The 25,886-nt window shown below is 42.1% G+C and overlaps 1 protein-coding gene across 3 annotated transcripts in view; it reads left to right on the top strand.

The window, feature by feature from the left end:
* Positions 1–18,902, top strand: part of LOC115142804 (solute carrier family 41 member 1-like) — a 30,935-nt gene extending 12,033 nt beyond the window's left edge. For all 3 annotated transcript variants that reach the window (XM_065001638.1, XM_029682558.2, XM_029682557.2), the window contains exons 2-10: positions 2,683–2,790; positions 3,412–3,483; positions 3,874–4,018; positions 4,494–4,640; positions 8,614–8,758; positions 9,111–9,190; positions 11,294–11,428; positions 13,845–13,993; positions 18,381–18,902. In XM_065001638.1, the coding sequence (XP_064857710.1) occupies positions 2,761–2,790; positions 3,412–3,483; positions 3,874–4,018; positions 4,494–4,640; positions 8,614–8,758; positions 9,111–9,190; positions 11,294–11,428; positions 13,845–13,993; positions 18,381–18,563 (1,086 nt within the window). In that variant the 5' untranslated portion in view covers positions 2,683–2,760 and the 3' untranslated portion in view covers positions 18,564–18,902. The remainder of the gene's footprint in view (positions 1–2,682; positions 2,791–3,411; positions 3,484–3,873; positions 4,019–4,493; positions 4,641–8,613; positions 8,759–9,110; positions 9,191–11,293; positions 11,429–13,844; positions 13,994–18,380) is intronic.
* Positions 18,903–25,886: the final 6,984 nt, after the last annotated feature.

Here is a 25,886-nt window from a genome sequence, read left to right as displayed (position 1 = left end):
CCAGCAGTTGCATGGCATGACTAACTCCCTGAATAATGGAATAGGTTGGTGGGTTGGGAGTCACTTTGACTGAAGTTGGCCTTGAAAGCTATCCCCCATTTGAATTGGAAATGACAAAAATGTGTGTGTGTGGGGGGGAGGGGGAAAATACATTCATTCAAACATTCACCTGTAACTCATAATAGTTACTTTATATCAAGAAAATAAGTATTTGGTCAATAACAAAAGTTTATCTCAATACTTTGTTATATACCCTTTGTTGGCAATGACAGAGGTCAAACGTTTTCTGTAAGTCTTCACAAGTTTTTCACACACTGTTGCTGGTATTTTGGCCCATTCCTCCATGCAGATCTCCTCTAGAGCAGTGATGTTTTGGGGCTGTTGCTGGGCAACACAGACTTTCAATTCCCTCCAAAGATTTTCTTTGGGGTTGAGATCTTGAAATGCTTCTTATCAAGCCACTCCTTCGTTGCCCGGGCGGTGTGTTTGGGATCATTGTCATACTGAAAGACCCAGCCACGTTTAATCTTCAATGCCCTTGCTGATGGAAGGAGGTTTTCACTCAAAATCTCACGATACATGGCCCCATTCATTCTTTCCTGTACACAGATCAGTCGTCCTGGTCCCTTTGCAGAAAAACAGCCCCAAAGCATGATGTTTCCACCCCCATGCTTCACAGTAGGTATTGTGTTCTTTGGATGCAACTCAGCATTCTTTGTCCTCCAAACACGACGAGTTGAGTTTTTACCAAAAAGTTATATTTTGGTTTCATCTGACCATATGACATTCTTCTTCTGGATCATCCAAATGCTCTCTAGCAAACTTCAGATGGGGACACGTCTGGCACTGCAGGATTTGAGTGTGTTACTGATGGTAGGCTTTGTTTCTTTGGTCCCAGCTCTCTGCAGGTCATTCACTAGGTCCCCCCATGTGGTTCTGGGATTTAGGTCTACAATTTTGTTTCTGGTGTCCTTTGACAGCTCTTTGGTCTTGGCCATAGTGGAGTGTGGAGTGTGACTGTTTGAGGTTGTGGACAGGTGTCTTTTATACTGATAACAAGTTCAAACAGGTGCCATTAATACAGGTAACGAGTGGAGGACAGAGGAGCATCTTAAAAAGAAGTTACAGGTCTGTGAGAGCCAGAAATCTTGCTCGTTTGTAGGTGACCAAATACTTATTTTCCACCATAATTTGCAAATAAATTCATTAAAAATCCTACAATGTGATTTTTTTTTTTCTTCTCATTTTGTCTGTCATAGTTGAAGTGTACCTATGATGAAAATGACAGGCCTCATCTCATTTTTAAGTGGGAGAACATGCACAATTGGTGGCTGACTAAATACTTTTTTGCCCCACTGTATGTATCGATAACAGTCACTTATTAATCATGACCTCATATCATTCTCATTCTGAACGTTGCAGACTAATTGAATCTGCAAGAATAACAGTATTTTCTGATTATTCAGTACTACACAAATTAATTGTATTATTTATTTACTAACTAACTAAACAATAACACAGAATACACATACACTATCATGAGACAAAAGTCCCTAGTGGATTGACAAGATATATGGAGAGTGGGGTGGGGGAATATGGAGAGGGGTGGGGAAGAGAGAGATAGAGAAATAGACATTTATTGTGGATACATTCTGTAATTCTCCTCAAAGTAATATTAATACTTTGCTCATGAACCACTGCCCATTCGGATAAGAAATGTAATGTATATATTTACGCATAGATGTCTTTGTTCGTTGTCTATCTCTGTTGAACCAATCAACCCTTCTATGGGGACTGGTGTTGTTCACACTTTGGCGATCGTCTCGGCGTCGGTGTAAGGCTCGGCTTGTCCACCAGAGGTTACAATGTCCTTCTTAGTTGTAGAGCTTCTCTGGTAGTGGTGTTTAAATAGAACCGCTGCTCAGATGCAACAGTGATTGTCTGAGATGGGATTTCTTCCTTTCCACCTTGTGTCTTTAGTCATTTCTATGACCACTTTTACATGCACAGCTGCAGACTGTGAATGTTTTTAGTCTCGTCGTGGAGGTTATCTTCTCATCTCGTGTTGGTGTTCAGAGTTTCCAAACATTTCAATGTGTGGACCATGGTCTCACATCTTCTGTCATGGTATGTTAATTCTTGACGAGTCCATTTAAGCACTCTGGTCGGAAAGGCGGTTCCATCACACTGACACACTATTCTGACCTCATTAGGGGCATGGCTTAGTTAATGTGCCAGGAACACGAAAAACCATTTACGACAGGGTTTGAAGGTGTCATAAAACTGGCCCAGCCCCCCACCTCTGAGGCCTTGGATCCTTGACCAGGAGAGTCATGAAAACAACAACAGAGAGTTATTTTAATCTGAATAAATAAATTATATAATACCGATATTAATCATGTCCTGTTACAGTGAATTATTCTGCTTGCCAGATCTGTTTGTGCTTGAGCCAACTCCTTTGTGTTTTGGCATGACAACGACCAAACAGTTGGCTAAAGCGCTAGTACTGTATATCTGGCAATCAGTCTAGCAGAAAATATGTTGGGAGGGATTGGGATGTTTCATCATTGAGAGGTGTTTAAGGAGATCATTGTGAATGTTTCAGCACTGGCAAGTTCTTATGGATATTATTCAGAGTGGTATGTTTCAGTAATAGCTAGTGTTTAATTGTGTATTATTCAGCACTGGGAGGTGTTTAAGGAGATCACAGAGGTGTTTATCTTGGTGCCAGCCCTGGTGGGACTGAAAGGCAACCTAGAGATGACACTGGCATCCAGACTGTCTACAGCAGTGAGTGGACACGCATTGCCACACACACACTCATAGGCACGCATGCACACACACACACTCGTAGGCACGCATGCACACACACACTCATAGGCACGCATGCACACACACAGACACTGACGCACACACACTCAATGCTGGCACGACCTGTTTAACGCTCAAACTAAAACATGTGATTTTACACACACACACACACACAACCATTTAGAGGCTGTTGCCATATATACAAAGACTTGGAATCACTGGCCACTTTAATAATGGAACACTAGTCCCTTTTAATAATATTTAAATCGTGTTTACGTGCTGCTTTACTCCTCTCATATATACTGTATGCTATTCTACTGTAATCTACTGTATGCCGACATAGCTCTATCTAATATTTATATATTTCTTAATGCCATTCTTTTTGTTTCAGATGTGTGTATCGTTGTGAATCGTTTTTAGATAATACTACACTGCTAGATACTACTGCAGTGTTGGAGCTAGGAACACAAGCATTTCGCTACACTCACAATGACATCTGCTAAATATGTGTATGTGACCAATGAAATTGTATTTAATTGAATTGAAATGTTATATCTCACCACTTTTCCTCTCCAACTCCCCCTCCCTCCTCCCTATCAGGCGAACACTGGGCAGATGGATGACCCGAAGCAGCAGTGGAGGATGGTGTGTAGCAACTTGGCTCTTATTCAGGTGACACCGACGTCTCCATCCAGCAAACACAGCCTAGCTGTGTTTGGCTAGCATGTACAGTCAACCACACAAGTTATTATGGAGTGAGTTTATCTGTGAATCCAACAGAGGGCACAAGAGGGTGTCATTGTATCAAGGCAATGACATGTCTCAGTACCATGCTTCATCTCTCTCTCTCTCTCTCTCTCTCTCTTGCTCTCTCCTCTTCCCTCCCTTACTCTAACCTTTCCCCCTCGATCTACCTCCTTCCTTTCCTGCCTCCCATACACTTCCCTTGCTGACTCACCTGTTCCCTCTCTCTCCCTTTCCCTCTCCCTCTCCCTACCTATCTCTCTCTCTCCCCCTTCTCTCACTGCCAGTTTCTTATTCCCCTTCTCTCTTCCTCCATAGGTCCAGGCAACAGTGGTGGGCTTCCTGGCTGCGGTAGCCGCAGTGGGGTTGGGTGCGTTGACCAGGGGTCGTGTAGACTTTCTACAGGCTGCTGTCCTATGTGGCAGTAGTGTCACGACAGCCTTTGTAGCTGCCCTGTCCTTGGGTAGGTCAACGTAACAAAAGCACAACAGTATACTTGCCACTAGCTTGATATACAAGCTCTGACTGACACCAGTAATTCTAGGTAGAATTGTAGGGAATGGAAAAGTGAACCCAGGTTGCTAGCGTGAAAGGCAAGCGCCTTACCCATTGCGCCAGCGTAATCCTATATACCACCCATGGTTAAGCCACTTTGTGAGAATTGTATCAGGGCTCATTAGTGAAGATTGCTACACCATGTCATCACTTTGATTGTTCCGATGTTTAGCAGCTGTATATTTACTAGGTATACCGGAAATTGAGAGTGATCTTCTATCTTTTGGCAATAGATGACAGTCAGGAACCCTACAAACCTTAAGAGTTGTCCTGCTGAAATGGTTGAATAAATAAATAAAACTAAATATGCACTTTGATATGGATGATTCTATTTTAGATTGACAGTAGGCCATAGTATATGTATCCTCTCTCTGTATCGGTAGGACTAGTGATGGTGGGAGTGATCATCGGCTCCAGGAAGGTGGGCATCAACCCTGACAATGTGGCAACACCCATCGCTGCCAGCCTGGGTGACCTCATCACCCTCTCTCTGCTGGCCGGGGTCAGCAGCTTCCTCTTCAGGTTCAAAGGTCAGATCAATCGCCATAGAATAACTGGAATGTGCCGGAATCCTGTCGAGCTGTAAGTCTCTCAACAGCCGGACCACTTGTACTTATGTTCCAGCCTCGGCTCGACCGCTGTCTGTGTCCTTCCTACCTGTCATTCCTCTTTCATTGTCTGTCCCCCTCACTTCATACTGTCCTGTCAGGAAAAAAAGGACGTTTGAATATCTGATTTCCTTTAAAAGAAAAATAAGCCCACATTTTATCTGAACCTTCACACCTACCACTGACTAGACTCATCTTGAAGATTGCCAGGACTGGATGCAATATTAAGCTAAGCCTAGGTAGAGCCAGAGCCATTATTATATTAAATATATGGCTCTGAGTAGAGCTATTTTCATATGCCTAGGTTCCGATTCCCTACACTTCTTCCCAAAATGGGCACTTGTTCCCCCCCCCCTCATGGATTTAAAAGTATTGGATTAATGTATGCATGGACTAGACCATAGCCACGGGAAGTAGGAGTGACGAGGGTGCTGCAGCACCCCCTGATTAATAATTGTTTTGTTTTTAAATGTCCCTACTAAATTAGAACTTTTATTACCTTTATTACTCCTGTATGAAAAGAGAAAAATACTTGTCAGAAGAGCGGAGAAAAATACTCCTCAGCAACCCCCTCTGTCGACTGCACCTCCGTCAACAGCACCCCACGGGCATGGGCTAGACTAGATGGAGTTTCCACAATATGTTTTACACCAGTCCATGAAGGGGAATTAATGACTGCACACTTTGAGGAGAAGGGTAAAGAATCCGACAGAATCCCAGGTGCTTGGTAGAAAAGAGTTGATTTAAAACTGATCTCTCATTGTTTCCAGCTGGAATAGACTATGATCATAAAGTAGATATTTTACATCATCGTTAGTTCATTTTACATTTAATCTCCTTTCCAGGCAAAAAATCTTGTTGACCGTTGCAGTGAATAAAAAATCTTACGCCTGACAAGGCCAATGAAATCTGCATTTCGCCGGAAGCCCTGCCTTCCACAGGTGACAAGCCCAAGGCTCGGATTCATTCCTTTAATTCTTCTGCTCTTCACTTCGACGTGAGCAGCAACGATTGACACGACTAAAAAACAAACCCTTTGGGAACATTTTGTGGTAGTGCGTGCTCACCCCCTGGGCTTTGTGGGCTGGAGTTGTTGTATTTGTTCTCCTAGTTTCCTAACCACAAACCAACAACTTTTTCTTCGTATTGCTTGACCTGGCTGTAGCAAAGAGTAAGATCGCTGACGTGACCGAAAAGACAGGCTAACAAGCCAGGTTTGGGTTCACGACCATGCCCAAATGAATATAAAGATACTCACATGTGTTGCCTTGTATGTCTCAAAGCATGCTCTGGCTGCCCTCACTTGATTCAGTTTGTGTGCGGGACTAGGGGATGAAGTCAGTAACAGTGGCTTGCCCGCGGCTGGAACTGTTCTCTTGACAATCGTGTAGCATTCTTGAGGGGGCTTGGTGTTTCCGATAGTGACTTCCTCTCCCTGGTGCCCGTACCTCGGCTGAGTCTGAGTTGCTGGACGCAGAGATGGATTGGGTCTGGTTGGAGCAAAAACCTTGTCTGCCTGGGCGTGGTGTACGCGGTTGCTGTCGCCAGTTACGGGAGGCTACTCGAAGAGAGAGGGTGGCAAGGTTCGGTGGGTACCCCTTGCTGCCTGTGTCTGCCTCGGTCAAGCACTGCTTGCCTCTCTTCCCAGACTTGTCAATGATGGGTCCGGTCCTACCTCAGTGATCCGGTCCTATGCAGACTTCCGAGAACAGCCTAGCTAAACAAGTGCTGCATAGCGTGCTAGCCAGGTTAGCTAACTCGCCAAGCTATTCCTGCCACCCCACGTGGAGTTGCTAGGGTAGCTCTCTTGTTTAATATATGTAGCATTAAGTCGCTATCTAGCCTAGCTTAGACTAAAACATCTCCTGGCTAAAGTTGGCTAGCATGCATAACTTCTGGTGAATGAAACTTCCTAGCTTTCCCCCAGGATTATGGCAACTCGTTCCTATTTCCAATTCCTGGAGTGGAGGAAGCGGGGCTTGCGTGCACCTCCGATAAGGAAGAAGCCCCCGAGCACTTGGCTTGGTTAACCCACGGAGCAGGGGGCCTTAGCTCGGAGGGACCAGTGCGCCCCTCCACAAAAACATTACCGTGACAACAGTACCTCCACATTTGGTTACATCCCAAATGGGGTACTTTATTTATTTATCCGTTATTTTACCAGGTAAATTGACTGAGAACACGTTCTCATTTGCAGCAACGGCCCTGGGGAATAGTTACAGGGGAGAGGGATGAATGAGCCAATTGTAAACTGGGGATTATTAGGTGACCGTGATGGTTTGAGGGCCAGATTGGGAATTTAGCCAGGACACCAGGGTTAACACCCCTACTCTTACGATAAGTGCCATGGGATCTTTAATGACCTCAGAGAGTCATGACACCCGTTTAACATCCCATCCGAAAGACGGCACCCTACACAGGACAGTGTCCCCAATCACTGCCATTGGGACATTTTTTTAGACCAGAGGAAAGAGTACCTCCTACTGGCCCTCCAACACCACTTCCAGCAGCATCTGGTCTCCCATCTAGGGACTGACCAGGACCAACCCTGCTTAGCTTCAGAAGTAAGCCAGCAGTGGTATGCTGCTGGCTTGGTCCTATTGACAGATGTAGGATCTTAATTTGATCACTCTTTTGTTGTTGAGAATTTTCCTGTAGTGTATTGAGGTTTAAAAAGGCATCTACAGCTTATAATTTCCACTTTAAAATGTCCGACTTGATTTGCCTTGACAAAAATAATATCAACCCCTACAAAAAAAAAATCCATTAATTATAATCCACATAATAATTCATTTCTTGTTGCTGACTGACCAGGACCAATCCTGCTTAGCTTCAGAAGCAAGCCAGCAGTGGTATGCAGGGTGGTATGCTGCTGGCATCAGCCATCGCCAGAGCCCGGGCTTTGTGCAGGCTATATAGTCTCAAGGAAGCACAACGTATTTATTTATTTTATTCTACCTTTCTTGAAATAGGCAAGTCAGTTAAGAACAAATTATTATTCACAGGAATAAGAATTCCTAGGAACAGTGGGTTAACTGCCTTGTTCAGGGGCAGAACGACAGATGTTTGTCTTGTCAGCTCGGGATTTAATCTAGCAACCTTTCGGTTACTGGCCCAATGCTCTAACCACTAGGCTACCTGCCGCCCCTAGGCTACCTGCCTAAGGGCGGCAGGTACCCAGGGTGAGAGTAATAGGTTTGCTCTCTGTCCACAAGGAGGCACCCCTCCCCATAGGTGGCTCATTTCTGGGATTCATTGCTGATTCCTGCCTGTAGCTCACTAGTCCCTATGAGGCATATCTGCCAGAAGTAGGGGTGCTGAGGGCAGCAGCACACCCTGGAAAATCCTAAATAAATGAATAATAAGAATTTTTGCACAAAAGTAGTGCACTGGGCCTTTAATAGCCCTGTATAAATGCCATGGGCCATTTAACTTGGTGTCCATTGGGGCCGGCTTGGGGCGGGATTTCCTTTCCCCATAGTTCCTTTCCCCCTTTCCCCACTGAAAAGGAATGTAAAGGTATGACTATAACTACTGTTTCCTGAAGGAGGGAAACGAGGTACAACACAACTATGGGGAAATGAATTAAAGGAACAAATCTGAGCCTCGGCTTATCACCTGTGGAAGGATGGGCTTCCAGCCAGGCGCGGATTTCATTACCCTTGTCAGGCGTAAGTACGACTCCCCATAGTTGTGTTGTACCTAGTTTCCCTGCTTCAGGGAACAGTAGTTATAGTCATAACATTCCGTTTTGCTGGCTATTGCAGGTCTGCTTGATAAATGTCTAACACAGTGCATTGGGTGTGTTCCAGATACACATTTTCTTATTTTATACCTGTGTATGTGGAATGTGCTCACTTTCGCACACACACTCGCTACCTGTCCTGTCTTCCAGAGATGTGGTACCTGCCTGTGCTGGTGTGTGGCTTCTTCCTGGTTCTCATCCCGCTGTGGGTGGTCATTGCCCGGCGCTCTCCTCCAATTAGAGAGGTCCTGAGGTCTGGGTGGCAGCCCGTCATCGTAGCCATGTCCATCAGCAGGTAAAAGCCTGGGGCTTTCAACAATCTATTGTTATTCAATCAACATTCTATCAATATTCAATCAATGTTCTATTAATGATCTACAAAAGACTCAAAAGGAGTTTCCAACTAGTTTCCTTCAAGGAGTCAAGCGTGCAGTATACACACTTAAAGTGCATCTTGAAGGACTTAATCGCTTCCTCTTTCCTCACCTTTATCTAAACTGATTTGATATAACTGGACAAGTAAAATATACTTCTCAGTAGGCTTTCAGATCAGTGCAGATAATTTAAAAAATACTTTATTATGACACCTTTCAGCTTTGGACATGTTAAGTGACGTTTGTGTCCCATTGTGTCCTTTTAAACCACAGTATCGGAGGCCTTATTCTGGACAAGACCGTGAGCGACCCGAACTTTGAGGGCATGGCGGTGTTCACCCCAGTAATCAACGGTGAGTGGACCGAACCTTACTCCTCAAACAAATGAAAGGGCGGGACCTGTGTGTAATTCAATGTTGAATGTTGAATAGTTCCTACTTCCTCCTAAGTAACAAATATCCTCAAGAAACCACCCGAGAAACAGCTGTCCCACTGGGAAAATACTGGTTGAATCAACATGGAAAACTGATTGGATTTGCAAAAAGTCGTCAACATAAGGGCATTTAGTCTTTTTTTTAACACAACTTTTAACCTAAATCCAATGATATGGTGACATTGTTGTTGATTTCACGATGAATTCATGTTTGTTGACAACTCCACCAAATGTAAATCAACTAGAAGTTGAAGTTACGTCTGTGCCCAGTGGGGTATGGGAAAAACTAGAAACAGGTTTAACCTTTTTGCAATGCTGTTTACCATTACTAAATATGTCTCTCGTAAAGCCACCATTAAATCTCATTTGTGCTCATGTTGGGAAATGGGTTCGAGTCGAGAAGCCATAGCTTAATTGGTCTCAAATTGTTATAAACACAGCATTACTTTACATATGTTTCTTATCCTTAGCCTGTCCACTACTGTAAGATATTATGTAAGCTTAAATGTAAAAATCTGGTACTCTTTTCCCTCAAAGACAACATCTGGTTTTCTTGGTAGAGAGATATATGACGTATGACAAAATAGATGGGTGTGGGATCTTGTCCTATTTAAACAGTCTTTGAAGTATGACAGTAAATTACTATAATTTGTGTGATTGTTTACAAAAGCACAACGGCTTAATGCAAAGCATCTAAATGGCATCAACATTTATTTCATTAGTCATAAGTTGGTTTTCACACAAGTTGCAGAGTGCCATGTCACTAAAGGCCTAGTCTGTGATATTTACAGCCATTTTTGACCATTTAAATTAGTGATATATACCCATTAATTGTGAAGAATATCACTTGTAAATGCATGAGTCTTGAAAGCCATGACTACGAGGCCTCCCGAGATGTTCATTACTTATACGGAATAAAAGGACGCTAATTTAAACCACTCAGCAGCCTAGTCAGAACATCAGAGGGGAAGGAGGAAAGTATTGAAGTTCCCACATCTTCTGTAAATAAGACTCTTAGTATGGCGATGTTTGTTACCCATGGCTAGCCACCATCGCTGGAGAGGAATAACAATAGGGTTTACATAAACCTCAGCCTGTTTAGAATGACAACTATGCACTCTCTGCTTCGGATTTCCTCTATACTGCATATTTTCCAGCCTCAGCTAGCGATACCAAAGGTTTTCGCTTTTATCTGCATTTCAAGACAGGAAGTACATTTGCATTGCCATTCAGTGATTCTTTTTTCTCTCTCTCTCTCTCTCTCTCTCTCTCTCTCCCTCCATCACTGTTTATGTCTCTCTCGCCGCTCTCCCTCTGCCTCCCTCACAATCTCTCTCTTCCTCTCTTTCTCCTGCCTCTCCAATCACTCTCTCCCTCTCCTCCTCTCTGCCTCTCCACCTCTCTCCGTTCCTCTCAACCCCATCCAATAATATGCAAGACTTAGCTGTTGGCTGTGGAAGCATGGCTGTTGAGAATGTAATTTTAAGAGCTATTGCAGGGAACTACAGCGAGACACGCTCAAGGCTATTAGACATGTTTGTATTCCTCTCGGAGAGATGCGCCCAAGGCAATAAGATATGCATTCATCATCCCATCACATGTTTCTGAGTGAGGATGTTGTTAAGATTATAAGGACCATATTGAGTTTTTCATGACTGGATGATACAGTCTTCAACAACACCTGTAGCGTTGTGCTTGCTACCACGCCTTTAATACTTCTCTGATTTGAAGAGAAGCAGTATAATCTCATGGATACAAGATCATGCTCTCTCTTTGCACGAACTCACTTTAAAGATATGCCATTACAGTTACAGCCGAACAAGCCCTACTTGAGGAACTATAAAAAGTTGCAGAAAACCAAAATTACCTACAATTACCTTAAAGATGCTTCATAACCTTGAAAATACCTATCATTTATTAAACCCAGAGCTCAAGCCTAAATATGTAACAGACCATTTCGACAAATGATCCCAGAAAAAAAAGTATATTTCCAATTATTGTTCTGTTCCATCCTTTCACCCAGGTGTGGGAGGTAACTTGGTGGCCATCCAGGCCAGCCGCATCTCCACCTACCTCCACTACTGGAGCATACCTGGGACCCTGCCCTCCAAGATGGCACAACACTGGCCTGGCCCCTGCCTGACCTTCTGCTCCTCAGGTCAGCAGTCAAAACACACTTCAACTTCAAACACACACATACAGTTGAAATCGGAAGTTTACATACACTTAGGTTGGAGTCATTAAAACTTGTTTAAAACTTGTCCAGGTGCACTTTTGAAAACTTTAGTTTTTTTTGGATAGCAGTGGCTTCTTCCGTGGTGTCCTCCCATGAACACCATTCTTGTTTAGTGTTTTACGTATCGTGTATCGTAGACTCGTCAACAGAGATGTTAGCATGCTCCAAAGATTTCTGTAAGTCTTTAGCTGACACTCTAGGAATCTTCTTAACCTCATTGAGCATTCTGCGCTGTGCTCTTGCAGTCATCTTGCAGGACGGCCACTCCTAGGGAGAGTAGCAACGGTGCTGAACTTTCACCATTTATAGACAATTTGTCTTATCGTGGACTGATGAACATCAAGACTTTTAGAGGTACTTCTGTAACCCTTTCCAGCTTTATGCAAGTCAACAATTCTTAATCTTAGGTCTTCTGAGATCTATTTTGTTCAAGGCATGGTTCAAATCAGGCAATGCTTCTTGTGAATAGCAACCTCAAATTTTGTGCGTTTTTTTATAGGGCAAGGCCGATCTAACCAACATCTCCAATTTTGTCTCATTGACTGGACTCCAGGTTAGCTGACTCCTGACTCCAAATATCTTTAGCCTAGGGTTTCACATACTTTTTCCAACCTACACTGTGAATGTTTAAATGATGTATTCAATATAGACAAGAAAATACAATAATGTGTGTCTATTGTTGTGATTTAGATGTAGATAAGATCAAATTTGATGACTAATTTTTGCATAAATTCAGGAATTCCAAAGGGTTCACGTACAAAAACATATGTATTCTTCACACTACCAGCATCAACTTATTTTTGCTTGTGCAAGTATTCATCCCCATTTTCAAAGGGCCTCTCTTGTCGGACATCTACAGTTGAAGTCGGAAGTTTACATACACTTAGGTTGGAGTCATTAAAACTTGTTTTTTCAACCACTCCACAAATTTCTTGTTAACAAACTATAGTTTTAGCAAGTTGGTTAGGACATCCACTTTGTGCATGACACAAGTAATTTTTCCAACAATTGTTTACAGACAGATCACTTCACTTATACGACCCAGTGTGTCAGAAGTTTACATACACTAAGTTGACTGTGCCTTTAAACAGCTTGGAAAATTCAAGAAAATGATGTCATGGCTTTAGAATCTTCTGATAGGCTAATTGACCTCATTTGAGTCAATTTGAGGTGTATCTGTGGATGTATTTCAAGGCCTACCTTCAAACTCAGCCTCTTTGCTTGACATCATGGGAAAATCAAAAGAAATCAGCCAAGCCCTCAGGAAAAGAATAGTAGACCTCCACAAGTATGGTTCATCCTTGGGAGCAATTTCCAAACGTCTGAAGGTACCACGTTCATCTGTACAAACAATAGTATGCAAGTATAAACACCCTGGGACCACGCAGCTGTCATACCGCTCAGGAAGGAAGCAGACCACTGCTCCAAAACCACCATAAAAAAGCCAGACTATGGTTTGCAACTGCACATGGGGACAAAGATTGTACTTTTTGGAGAAATGTCCTCTGGTCTGATGAAACAAAAATAACTGTTTGGCCATAATGACCATCTTTATGTTTGGAGGCAAAGCCCTGACCTCAATCCTATAGAAAATGTGTGGGCAGAACTGAAAATGCGTGTGCGAGCAAGGAGGCCTACAAACATGACTCAGTTACACAAGATTTGTCAGGAGGAATGGGCCAAAATTCACCCAACTTACGGTGGGAAGCTTGTGGAAGGCAACCCAAAACATTTGACCCAAGTTAAACAATTTAAAGGCAATGCTACCAAATACCAATTGAGTGTATGTAAACTTCGGACCCACTGGGAATGTGATGAAAGAAATAAAAGCTGAAATAAATCATTCTCTCTACTATTATTCTGACATTTCATATTCTTAAAATAAAGTGGTGATCCTACCTGACCTAAGACCGGTAAAGTTTACTAGGATTAAATGTCAGGAATTGTGAAAAACTGAGTTTAAATGTATTTGGCTAAGGTGTATGTAAACTTCCGACTTCAACTGTAAATAGAGATTGTTAAATACCCACACGAACACACAACATGACACAACACTGTCCTGACCCCCCTTGCCTGACCTTCAGCTCCTCAGCTAACCAGTCAAAACAAACTTCAAAAGTAGCGCAAACAGTACAAAATCCCAATTTGACGACTGCACACATCCACACACAATTTTACTTACCCATAGCAGTTGTCTTGCACACTTCCTCCGACCTAGACAGTAATAAGATAGTTAACTTTTTAAAGTTTTAGATGATTTTTTATTAATTTACCAAGAGTGCTGTCATTTAATCCAAACCGTTTTTAAGTCCTCGAATTTTCCTGTTTACATCCACAGGGGTCAACTCCAAGTCAGCCAGAGTTCTGGTCTTCCTGGTGGTTCCGGGTCACCTGCTCTTCCTCTACACCATCCACTTACTGAAGGGCGGCCACGGCGCCCTCACGTCTGCCTTCGTCTGCCTATACCTGTGTGCAGCCCTGCTACAGGTCAGATGTCAAATATATATGTACCACAGACATTCAACTAGCTAAACCATAGACTGTATACAACTCTTACTGTAACAGCTGACATACTGTACATTGAAAAATCTATAGCTGACATATGGACATAATAATAATTAATTAGAGTGCAATTATTTATTTAGGTTTTTGGGTTTATAAACTTCAATGATAAAAACCAAATAGGAATTGTTTAGAAATGAGGGAAAAATGAGTTTCACACCCCTGTGTTAGTTATAGTATTTTATTCTATGTCATTTCATTGAACCTAGTTATTCCATAGTGACACGCTGCAAAAAGAAAGTAGGACACCTTTATTGCCATAAACCTGTGAACTTTGTGAAAAAGTTAGGTCAGTTTCATGGAGGAATGTTTATTTTCTTGACATCTCTTTTTTTGTTTGGATCTCACACATTAAGGAGGGTTTGAGTCCAGGGAATCATAGGTGTACACTAAGAAAATCATTTGGATGACTTTATCACGTCAAGACAAACAATGGCCTTAGTAGAAATGTTTCATAAAAAAAGATTGACAGTTTTTCAGCCCTCTTGCTTGGCCAAACTCCAGCGCTGCAATTCAAACCAGATGTTGCTGAAACAGGTCGACCAACAGACTGACACGTCTGTCTAGAACACAACAGTGTTTTAGTCCTGCTGTTTATCACATCAAATGGTCTTTTTCAGTACAGTTGAAATGACCAGTGTTGCAACTTTTCAGTGTAAACCTGATAGCCGCTTATCAGTAGGGGACGTATAAATATAATTATACACCATATACAGCAACAGACAGATGTGGCTTACAAAAACCATATGTGATATAAATGTGCGGACTTGTACAAGAGCATATGTGTAATAGTAACTATCTAAACCTAGACCGTATAAAAAAACAAGATCTAAACCAAGAGGCAATGGAATGATTACTGCTCAATAAAGATTGGGTTTGACTAAAGTCCAGCATACACAGTGGGTTGTCAGGCCCAGTGTTGCCAAATTACTGTATCAGTTCTTCTTCTCAGCATTGCTCCATGAACATAACCAAAGCTTAATCGTTCAGTTCCAACCAGTATGAACATAACAGTGGCATAACATGGAACAGAGGAGCGCTTGTTTGGTAATACAGTTGAAGTCGGAAGTTTACATACACCTTAGCCAAAAAACATTTCAAATCCATTTTTCACAATTAATGACATTTAATCCTAGTAAACATTACCGGTCTTAGGTCAGGCAGGATCACCACTTTATTTTAAGAATGTGAAATGTCAGAATAATAGTAGAGAGAATTATTTACTTCAGCTTTTATTTCTTTCATCACATTCCCAGTGGGTCAGAAGTTTACATACACTCAATTAGTATTTGGTAGCATTGCCTTAAATAATTTAAACTTGGGTCAAACGTTTTGGGTAGCCTTCCACAAGCTTTCCACAATAAGTTGGGTGAATTTTGGCCCATTCCTCTTGACAGAGCTGGTGTAACTGAGTCAGGTTTGTAGGCCTCCTTGCTTGCATATGCTTTTTCAGTTCTGCCCACAAACTTTCTATAGGATTGAGGTCCTTTGTTGTCCTTAAGCCATTTTTCCACAACTTTGGAAGTATGCTTGGGGTCAACGTCTATTTGGAAGATCCATTTGCGACCAATCATTAACTTCCTGACAGATGTCTTGAGATGTTGCTTCAATATACCCACATAATTTTCCTACCCCATGATGCCATCTATTTTGTGAAGTGCCCCAGCCCCTCCTGCAGCAAAGCACCCCCACAACATGATGCTGCCAGCCCAGTGCTTCACGGTTGGGATGGTGTTCTTCGGCTTGCAAGCCTCCCTCTTTTTCCTCCAAATATAACGATGGTCATTATGGCCAAACAGTTCCATTTTTGTTTATTCAGACCAGAGGACATTTCTCCAAAAAGTACAATCTTTGTCCCCATGTGCAGTTGCAAACCGTAGTCTGGCTTTTTTTATGGTGGTTTTTCAGCAGTGGCTTCTTCCTTGCTGAGCGGCCTTTCAGGTTATGTCAATATAGGACTCGTTTTACTGTGGATGTAGATACTTTTGTACCTGTTTCCTCCAGCATCTTCATAAGGTCCTTTGCTGTTGTTCTGGGATTGATTTACACTTTTGGCACCAAAGTATGTTCATCTCTAGGAGACAGAACGTGTCTCCTTCCTGAGTGGTATGACAGATGCGTGGTCACATGGTGTTTATACTTGCGTACTATTGTTTGTACAGATGGACGTGGTACTTTCAGGCATTTGGAAATTGCTCCCAAGGATGAACCAGACTTGTGGAGGTCTACATTTTTTTCTGAGGTCTTGGCTGATTTCTTTTGATTTTCCCATAATGTCAAGCAAAGAGGCACTGAGTTTGAAGGTAGGCCTTGAAATACATCCACAGGTACACCTCCAATTGACTCAAATTATTTTAATTGGCCTATCAGAAGCTTCTAAAGCCATGACGTCATTTTCTTGAATTTTCCAAGCTGTTTAAAGGCACAGTCAACTTAGTGTATGTAAACTTCTGACCCATTGGAATTAAGATGCAGTGAATTACAAGGGAAATAATCTGTCTGTAAACAATTGTTGGAAAAATTACTTGTCATGAACAAAGTAGATGTCCTAACTGACTTGCCAAAGCTATAGTTTGTTAACAAGATATTTGTGGAGTGGTTGAAAAAACAGTTTTAATGACTCCAACCTAAGTGTATGTAAACTTCCGACTTCAACTGTAGATGTCCGACAAGAGAGGCCCTTTGAAAATGGGGATGAATACTTGCACAAGCAAAAATAAGTTGATGCTGGTATTGTGAAGAATACATATGTTTTTGTACGTGAACCCTTTGGAATTCCTGAATTTATGCAAAAATGTGTCATCAAATTTGATCTTATCTACATCTAAATCACAACAATAGACACACATTATTGTATTTTCTTGTCTATATTGAATACATCATTTAAACATTCACAGTATAGGTTGGAAAAAGTATGTGAACCCCTAGGCTAAAGATATTTGGAGTCAGGAGTCAGCTAACCTGGAGTCCAATCAATGAGATAAAATTGGAGATGTTGGTTAGATCGGCCTTGCCCTATAAAAAACATGCACAAAATTTGAGGTTGCTATTCACAAGAAGCATTGCCTGATGTGAACCATGCCTTGAACAAAATAGATCTCAGAAGACCTAAGATTAAGAATTGTGACTTGCATAAAGCTGGAAAGGGTTACAGAAGTATCTCTAAAAGTCTTGATGTTCATCAGTCCACGATAAGACAAATTGTCAAATGGAGAAAGTTCAGCACTGTTGCTACTCTCCCTAGGAGTGGCCGTCCTGCAAAGATGACTGCAAGAGCACAGCGCAGAATGCTCAATGAGGTTAAGACGATTCCTAGAGTGTCAGCTAAAGAGCATACTAACATCTCTGTTGACGAGTCTACGGTACACGATACGTAAAACACTAAACAAGAATGGTGTAATTGGGAGGACACCACAGAAGAAGCCACTGCTGTCCAAAAAAAAACATTGCTGCACGTCTAAAGTTTTCAAAAGTGCACCTGGATGTTCCACAGCCCTACTGGCAAAATATTCTGTGGACAGATGAAACTACAGTTGAGTTGTTTGGAAGGGACACACAACAATATGTATGGAGAAAAAAAGGCACAGCATACCAACATCAAAAGTTCATCCCAACTGTAAAGTATGGTGGAGGGAGCATCATGGTTTGGGGCTGCTTTGCTGACTCAGGGCCTGGAGAGCTTGCTATCATCGACGGGAAAATGAATTCCTAAGTTAGCAATACATTTTTCGGGAGAATGTTAGGCTATCTGTCCGCCAAAAAGTTGGGTGATGCAACAGGACAACGACCCAAAACACAGAAGTAAATCAACAACAGAATGGCTTCAACAGAAGATAATATGCCTTCTGGAGTGGCCCAGTCAGAGTCCTGACCTCAACCCATTAGAGATGCTGTGGCTAGACCTCGAGAGAGCAGTTCACACCAGACATCACAAGAATATTGCTGAACTGAAACAGTTTTGTCAAGAGGAATGGTCCATAATTCCTCCTGCCTGTTGTACAGGTCTGATCCGCAACTACAGAAAACGTTTGGTTGAGGTTATTGCTGCCAAAGGAGGGTCAACTAGTTATTAAATCCAAGGGTTCACATCATTTTCCCACCCTACACTGTGAATGTTTACATGGTGTGTTCAATAAAGACATGAAAACGTTTAATTGTTTGTGTGCTATTAGTGTAAGCAGACTGTGTTTGTATATTGTTGTGACCTAGATGAAGATCAGATTTTATGACCAATTTATGCAGAAATCCAGGTATTTCCAAAGAGTTCACATACTTTGTCTTGCCACTGTAATATGTTTATTGTTATTCACAGGTGGTGATTCTGCTGTACACGGCTGACCTGATGATGCGCTGGATGTGGCGGCGGGGGCTGGACCCGGACAACTACTCTATCCCGTACCTCACGGCTCTGGGGGACCTGTTGGGCACTGGCTTCCTGGCCCTGACATTCAGAGCCGTTCTTTTGGGCATTTCCTCTGGGATGAAGGGGGTTTGAGAGAAGGGGCTAATCCATCAGCCTATTTCTGTCCAACATGGTTTTATTGAATATATTCAAATAGAGACATTTAGCTTTTGTAGTTATATGTCAGTTATGCTGACGTATTATATGTTGTTCTGTTCATCCATAAGCAAATCTGTTCAGGTCATATTTAAGTGATAATGGCCGAGAAGCCAATGTTCAGAGGCTATATTGGCAGGGTTGTTGTTAGGCCCGAGACAAAATGCCAATATATCCTCCATACACCGGCTTCGAGAACATTATCACTTTTATACAACAGGTTACCAACATATTCATATAATGATTGACATATATGAATTAAAAACGTCATTTTCATGAATTTATTCATACCATTTCATCCTTCCACAAGATATAATCCCGACACAAATCTAGGGTTGCTATCCAAGCCGTTCTATCGGTTCGATTGCCAAAGACGCGACCCAGTCGTTCGTTCTAAATGTTCCACTGCCATACTGACTGGCAACGTTCTTATTCCTTGCTTGCTAGCTAGCTAGCCAATTAGTGCTAACTTACAGTCAAGTCAAAAAGTGCAGCCAGAACAACAGCAAAGTAGTTGCATTTGCATTTGTTTAAGCTGTTTTCAAAATACATTTATTTGGATACATCCATAACAATGAGGTACGATTTCGCAACCACTTCAAACTGAAGCTGGAAAGCCTGAAAACTAGCTGCACTTGGTTTCGTTTGACCTTGTTTCAATTTACATTTATTTGTATATAACCATAAAAATTATGCCAGCTGATTCATTATTTCGACTGGCTAAGACATGCTTCCCGTCTTGTCCCGTTCATTACTAAATCAAATCAAATCACATTTTATTGGTCAGATACACATGGTTAGTAGATGTTAATGCGAGTGTAGCGAAATGCTTGTGCTTCTAGTTCCGACAATGCAGTAATAACCAATGAGTAATCTAACCTAACAATTACAAAACTACTACCTTATACACACACAAGTGTAAAGGGATAAAGAATATGTACATAAAGATATATGAATGAGTGATGGTACAGAACGGCATAGACAAGATGCAGTAGATGGTATCGAGTACAGTATATACATATGAGATGAGTAATGTAGGGTATGTAAACAAAGTGGCATAGTTTAAAGTGGCTAGTGAAACATGTATTACATAAAGATGCAGTAGATGATATAGAGTACAGTATATACACGAGTAATGTAGGGTATGTAAACATTATATTAAGTAGCATTGTTTAAAGTGGCTAGTGATATTTTTCCATCAATTTCCATTATTAAAGTGACTGGAGTTGAGTCAGTGTGTTGGCAGCAGCCACTCAATGTTAGTGGTGGCTGTTTAACAGTCTGATGGCCTTGAGATAGAAGTTGCTTTTCAGTCTCTCGGTCCCTGCTTTGATGCACCTGTACTGACCTCGGACTTCTGGATGATAGCGGGGTGAACAGGCAGTGGCTCAGGTGATTGTTGTCCTTGATGATCTTTATCTTCCTGTGACATCGGGTGGTGTAGGTGTCCTGGAGGGCAGGTAGTTTGTCCCCGGTGATGCGTTGTGCAGACCTCACTACCCTCTGGAGAGCCTTTACGGTTGTGGGTGGAGCAGTTGCCATACCAGGCGGTGATACAGCCCGACAGGATGCTCTCGATTGTGCATCTGTAGAAGTTTGTGAGTGCTTTTGGTGACAAGCCGGATTTCTTCAGCCTCCTGAGGTTGAAGAGGCGCTGCAGCGCCTTCTTCACAACGCTGTCTGTGTGGGTGGACAAATTCAGTTTGTCCGTGATGTGAACGCCGAGGAACATAAAACTTACTACCCTCTCCACTACTGTCCCGTCGATGTGGATAGGGGGGTACTCCCTCTGCTGTTTCCTGAAGTCCACAATCATCTCCTTTGTTTTGTTGAGGTTATTTTCCTGACACCACACTCCGAGGGCCCTCACCTCCTCCCTGTAGGCCGTCTCGTCGTTGTTGGTAATCAAGCCTACCACTGTAGTGTCGTCCGCAAACTTGATGATTGAGTTGGAGGCGTGCATGGCCATGCAGTTGTGGGTGAACAGGGAGTACAGGAGAGGGCTCAGAACGCACCCTTGTGGGGCCACAGTGTTGAGGATCAGCGGGGTGGAGATGTTGTTACCTACCCTCACCACCTGGGGGTGGCCCGTCAGGAAGTCCGGTACCCAGTTGCACAGGGCGGGGTCGAGACCCAGTGTCTCGAGCTTGATGACGAGTTTGGAGGGTACTATGGTGTTAAATGCTGAGCGGTAGTCGATGAACAGCATTCTCACATAGGTATTCCTCTTGTCCAGATGGGTTAGGGCAGTGTGCAGTGTGGTTGCGATTGCGTCGTCTGTGGACCTATTTGGGTGGTAAGCAAATTGGAGTGGATCTAGGGTATCAGGTAGGGTGGAGGTGATATGGTCCTTGACTAGTCTTTCAAAGCACTTCATGATGACAGAAGTGAGTGCTATGTTCATTACTATGGGACAGCTGAAGATCAAATTTGAATATTGAAACAATGTTGCAAATGTCGAAGAGACAGACAGGAAGGTTTGTACAAATCTCCGCTGTTGAAAACAAAATGTTAGACTAAAAGAAACATGAGAATGTCTAAATGCTTTTTATAGTTGAGATCAAGTTTATAAATTGCTTGGCTGGGGTTGATGAGACAATGGATTTAACCAATCAGCATTCAGGATTAGACCCACCCGTTGTATAAACAACTGTATGCAAGTGGCTGGATTTAAGAAGTGAGGGAGAAAAGATTCAACAACATAGCTTACCGACAACCACCGAGCTTGACTTCACATAGTCTTTAGTCTCCGATAACGAATCAATGCTGCTGGACCTCCCAAGTGTCTAGCGATCTAAGGCAGTGCATCACTACAGATCCTGGTTCAATCCCAGGCTGTGTCACAGCCGGCCACGACCGGGAGACCCATGAGGCAGTACACAATTGGCCCAGGATCATCCGGGTTAGGGGAGGGTTTGGCCGGCCAAGTTGTCCTTGTCCCATTACGCTCTAGCTCTGGCGCAATGCATGCTGACACGGTCTCCAGGTGTTTCCTCCGACACATTGGTGTGGTTGGCTTCTGGCGCAATGCATGCTGACACGGTCTCCAGGTGTTTCCTCCGACACATTGGTGTGGTTGGCTTCTGGGTTAAGCAAGCATTGTGTCAAGAAGCAGTGCGGCTTGGCGGGGTCGTGTTTCGGAGGACGCACGGATCTCGACCTTCACCTCTCCTGTGTCTGTACGGCAGTTGCAGCAATGGGAAAAGACGATGGAGAAAAATGGGTAAAAAAAAGATGTGTATTTTTCTTATGCTGCTAAGGGAGTACCTGTATACTGTAGCTCAATGTGCTTTGAGCACCCAATAACCATGTTGAAGTGCTCTAATGTCTGTAAATGCTTCATAGTAAACTGGAAAATGCACTGTACTGAAGCAATAATGTTGTCTGTACCTGTTTTGTTGACTGTCTATACATTTATACTCATGCTCAAAAATGGTCACAACTGCACTCTCTGGATGTACACATTATTAATCAATAGATGACATAGGGTGTATCCGGTGTCACAATTTCAATGATCAAGCACTGCTATTTTCATTTGTGCCTTCAACCCATTACTGTACAAGCTAGAGGAGTCATGTATTTTTTATGACATCAGCAATGTTGCTTATTAGTCAGTTAGTCTGCCACATTTAATTGGTTTAAAAGTTCATGTTTGTATCAATGTATCTTATACCACTGCTTGACATTGTTCACATTTCCCAATTATCATTTTTTTGTGCATAAAATATTTCTCTTCAAATAAATCATCCCTTTTAAATAAATGAATACGCACTTTTAAAAACAGGCTTAAATCATATATTAGCTGTTCTGCATTGAACATGACAATATGACTTCTATAAATTGTATAGAATCGTATTTTAAATTGTACAGGACCCATGTTGACTTAGTATGTATGCTAATGACTCATCTGACTAGATCATACCTAGAGCAGGTTATTTTAGTTACACAATTACTTTGTTTCAATGTGTTCCTTTGTTGGAATAAAACCATTCACATACAATGCCTGTCTTCCATTTTATGACCCCACTTATATTACAGGACAATCAATACCTCATGTGATTTTACAAAACGGATTAAAAAAAACATGACCTCACCACTAACACTCAAATGCGCGTCTTTGTGGCAGCCCTGTATTTCAACACCACGGCACACAGTGCATGTTGGGAAATAACTACTAAACTATCTCCATGTTTGAGTGGTGCGCAAAATCACTGATCTTCAAATCACCTTGCGTTCCAAACAATTACATCCTAAGTGATGTAGATGAGGAAATCGGTGCAAAAAGAGCATTGCTCAGGCCCATCCTCTGAAACACTCGTCCGTCTCCACCTCCAGACCAGAATCTGCCCAGGGGATATACTGTAAATACCTGTGCTGAACACAGTTATCCCAATAGTTATTTCACACCATACGGTAAAATGCCAGTTACAACGGTGCATATTTCCTAAAGCTATGTTTGCTGTAGGTATAGAACCGTGTCAGGGTCAAGGTTCGTGGCTCTCAGCTGTGTGTGGAGCACATACAGTACACATACTGTAGAAGAATACACAAACAGCACTCTTATTAAAAAAATTGTTATTCAGCTGTCCCCATATGAGAAACCCTTTTGGTTCCATGGAAAACACTATGGAAATGATTCTACATGGAACCCAAAAGTGTTCTACCTGGAACTAAAAAGGGTTTTTCAAAGGGTTCTCCTATGGGGACAACTGAAGAACCCTTTTAGGTTGTAGATAGCACCATTTTTTTCTGAGAGTGTAGAGGAGCCTTGTTGACCTTGTGTCAGAGAACATGACAGGTATCCAGATTGAGTGAAGCCTTTGACAAATGGCGAGACCTTTGCTTAAAGTATAACTGACAGCATTTTAGCAACATGAAATCTCATTCAAATCTGTTCATACACACCCCCAGGAAGAATATGACCCTTTAAAAAATATATATATAATCTGACAAGCGAGCACTTAGATATGGTTTTCATAAATTCTTAGAATGGAATTACATATACTAAGGCATTTGTGGAGTCTACGCAGACCGATGCACCATAGCCAATCAGAGCTACAGTAGGCATTTATGCAAACTAGCCATTTACCACACAGGTCTGCAATCATTCACTTTGAACTGGACTGTGTGTTTACAGGCAGTTGCAACAGCGCGACTTTAAATCATTACAACGCATTCACCAAAAGCCACAAAATACACCTGAATGGATTTATGCAAATATGTAAATACCACGGGATTCTTCTTACATTTTGGAACTTTACTGTCCTATTGATCGAACAACCATGAAAAGAAAGGCTCTCTCTCCATCACATAAGCAACAACAAGATCTACAACTAATGCTAGCCAGAGCAAGATGAGCTAAAATTTAAAGAATGAACACTAGATAAACCCTCAAACTTGTTTAGCTAGTTGCCTGTCAAAATTGCACTAATAAATAATGGGGAATTGTAGCCTACTTGTCCTTCTGCAGCAGCTTGCCTACCAATGCATTAATTATTGTCCCAACCAAGCACCCAAGCTAACTGGCTAAAGTTGGCTCGCTTGCTAGCTAACTACTTCCAGACACAAATGAATGCCTCACTCTGACCATTTTACTTACCGTAGCACAGCTGGTTAAGCTGTTAACATGTTATCTAGAGCGTTCATGACTAACAATTATATGTTTTGCCTAAGTTTACTGACACCATATCTAGCGAGTGTTGAGCATTCGTAAATTCAGCAGTTATTCTGCACTGGCATACAGACGAGAGTGCTCTGAAATCGGAGTGAATTTACGAATGCATGAGGTATGCTAACTGGATAGCAGTATTTCAAGTTCTTGCTAGTTAACCAAATGACACTTGCATCCCTAACTGTATATAGCCACTGAAAAACGACATGAGGGGAAAAGGTCAGTCACTCACCTACTCCTTCAATTACATTACATAACATCCTCCTAGCAGCTATATAGCTTATGTTAGGCTCCGTGTTTTTAGCTTGGTACATAAATCGAAATCAGTCAATTGAAATAAATTCATTAGGTCCTAATCTATGGATTTCACATGACTGGGAATACAGATACATCTGTTGGTCACAGATACCTAAAAAAAAAGGTAGGGCCGTGGATCAGAAAACCAGTCAGTATCTGGTGTGACCATTTGCCACAGGCAGCGCGACACATCTCCTTCGCATAGAGTTAATCAGGATGTTGATTGTGGCCTATGGAATGTTGTCCCACTCCTCTTCAATGGCTGTGCAAAGTTGCTGAATGTTGGCGGGAACTGGAACACGCTGTCGTACACGTCGATCCAGAGCATGCCAAACATGCTCAATGGGTGACATGTCTGGTGAGTATGCAGACCATGGAAGAACTGGGACATTTTCAGCTTCCAAGAATTGTGTATAGATCCTTGTGACATGGGGCCATGCATTACCATACTGAAACATGAGGTGATGGCGGCGGCTGAATGGCACGACAATGGTCCTCAGTATCTGAGGCCGATTGGACATACTGCCAAATTCTCTAAAATGACGTTAGAGGCGGCTTATGGTAGAGAAATGAACATTCAATTATCTGGCAACAGCTCTGGTGGACATTCCTGCAGTCAGCATGTGAATTGCACGCTCCCTCAAAACTTGAGACATCTGTGGCATTGTGTTGTGTGACAAAACGGCACAGTTTAGTGGCCTTTTATTGTCCCCATCACAAGGTGCACCTGTGTAATGATCATGCTATTTAATCAGCTTCTTGATATGCCACACCTGTCAGATTGATGGCTTATCTTGGCAAAGAAGAAATGCTCACTTACAGGGATGTAAACAAATGTGTGCACAAAATTTGAGAGAAATAATATTTTTGTGTGTTTCTAAAATTTCTGGGATCTTTTATTTCAGCTCATGAAACATGGGACCAACACTTTACAAGTTGCGTTGATATTTTTGTTCAATGGACATGAAACAATTCAACAACTTAAAGTCTATTGCTATCAAATTGACTGGGGCTGTTGTTGAACTGACAACAAGAGATTTGCTGAACCCAGTCAATTTGACAACAAAAGCCAGTCTGTCTTTTGTTGACCAATAAGAGGGCTGCACCATTAGAATGCAATTTTATGTGGGCCGAATAAAACATTTGGTGGAAAAAATATTGTGAAACACTATCATTCCACTACTACTGTTGTAGATACAGTATATAAAGGCCATTTTCTGAAATTACAATGCAAAAATATGACATCTATCGCCTTTAAAATTACATATTTATATATCTGTTTCTTTACCTTG

This window comes from Oncorhynchus nerka, linkage group LG15 (genome assembly GCF_034236695.1).
Source record: "Oncorhynchus nerka isolate Pitt River linkage group LG15, Oner_Uvic_2.0, whole genome shotgun sequence".
Lineage (NCBI taxonomy): Eukaryota > Metazoa > Chordata > Actinopteri > Salmoniformes > Salmonidae > Oncorhynchus > Oncorhynchus nerka.
This window is presented reverse-complemented; position numbering and strand designations above follow the sequence as displayed.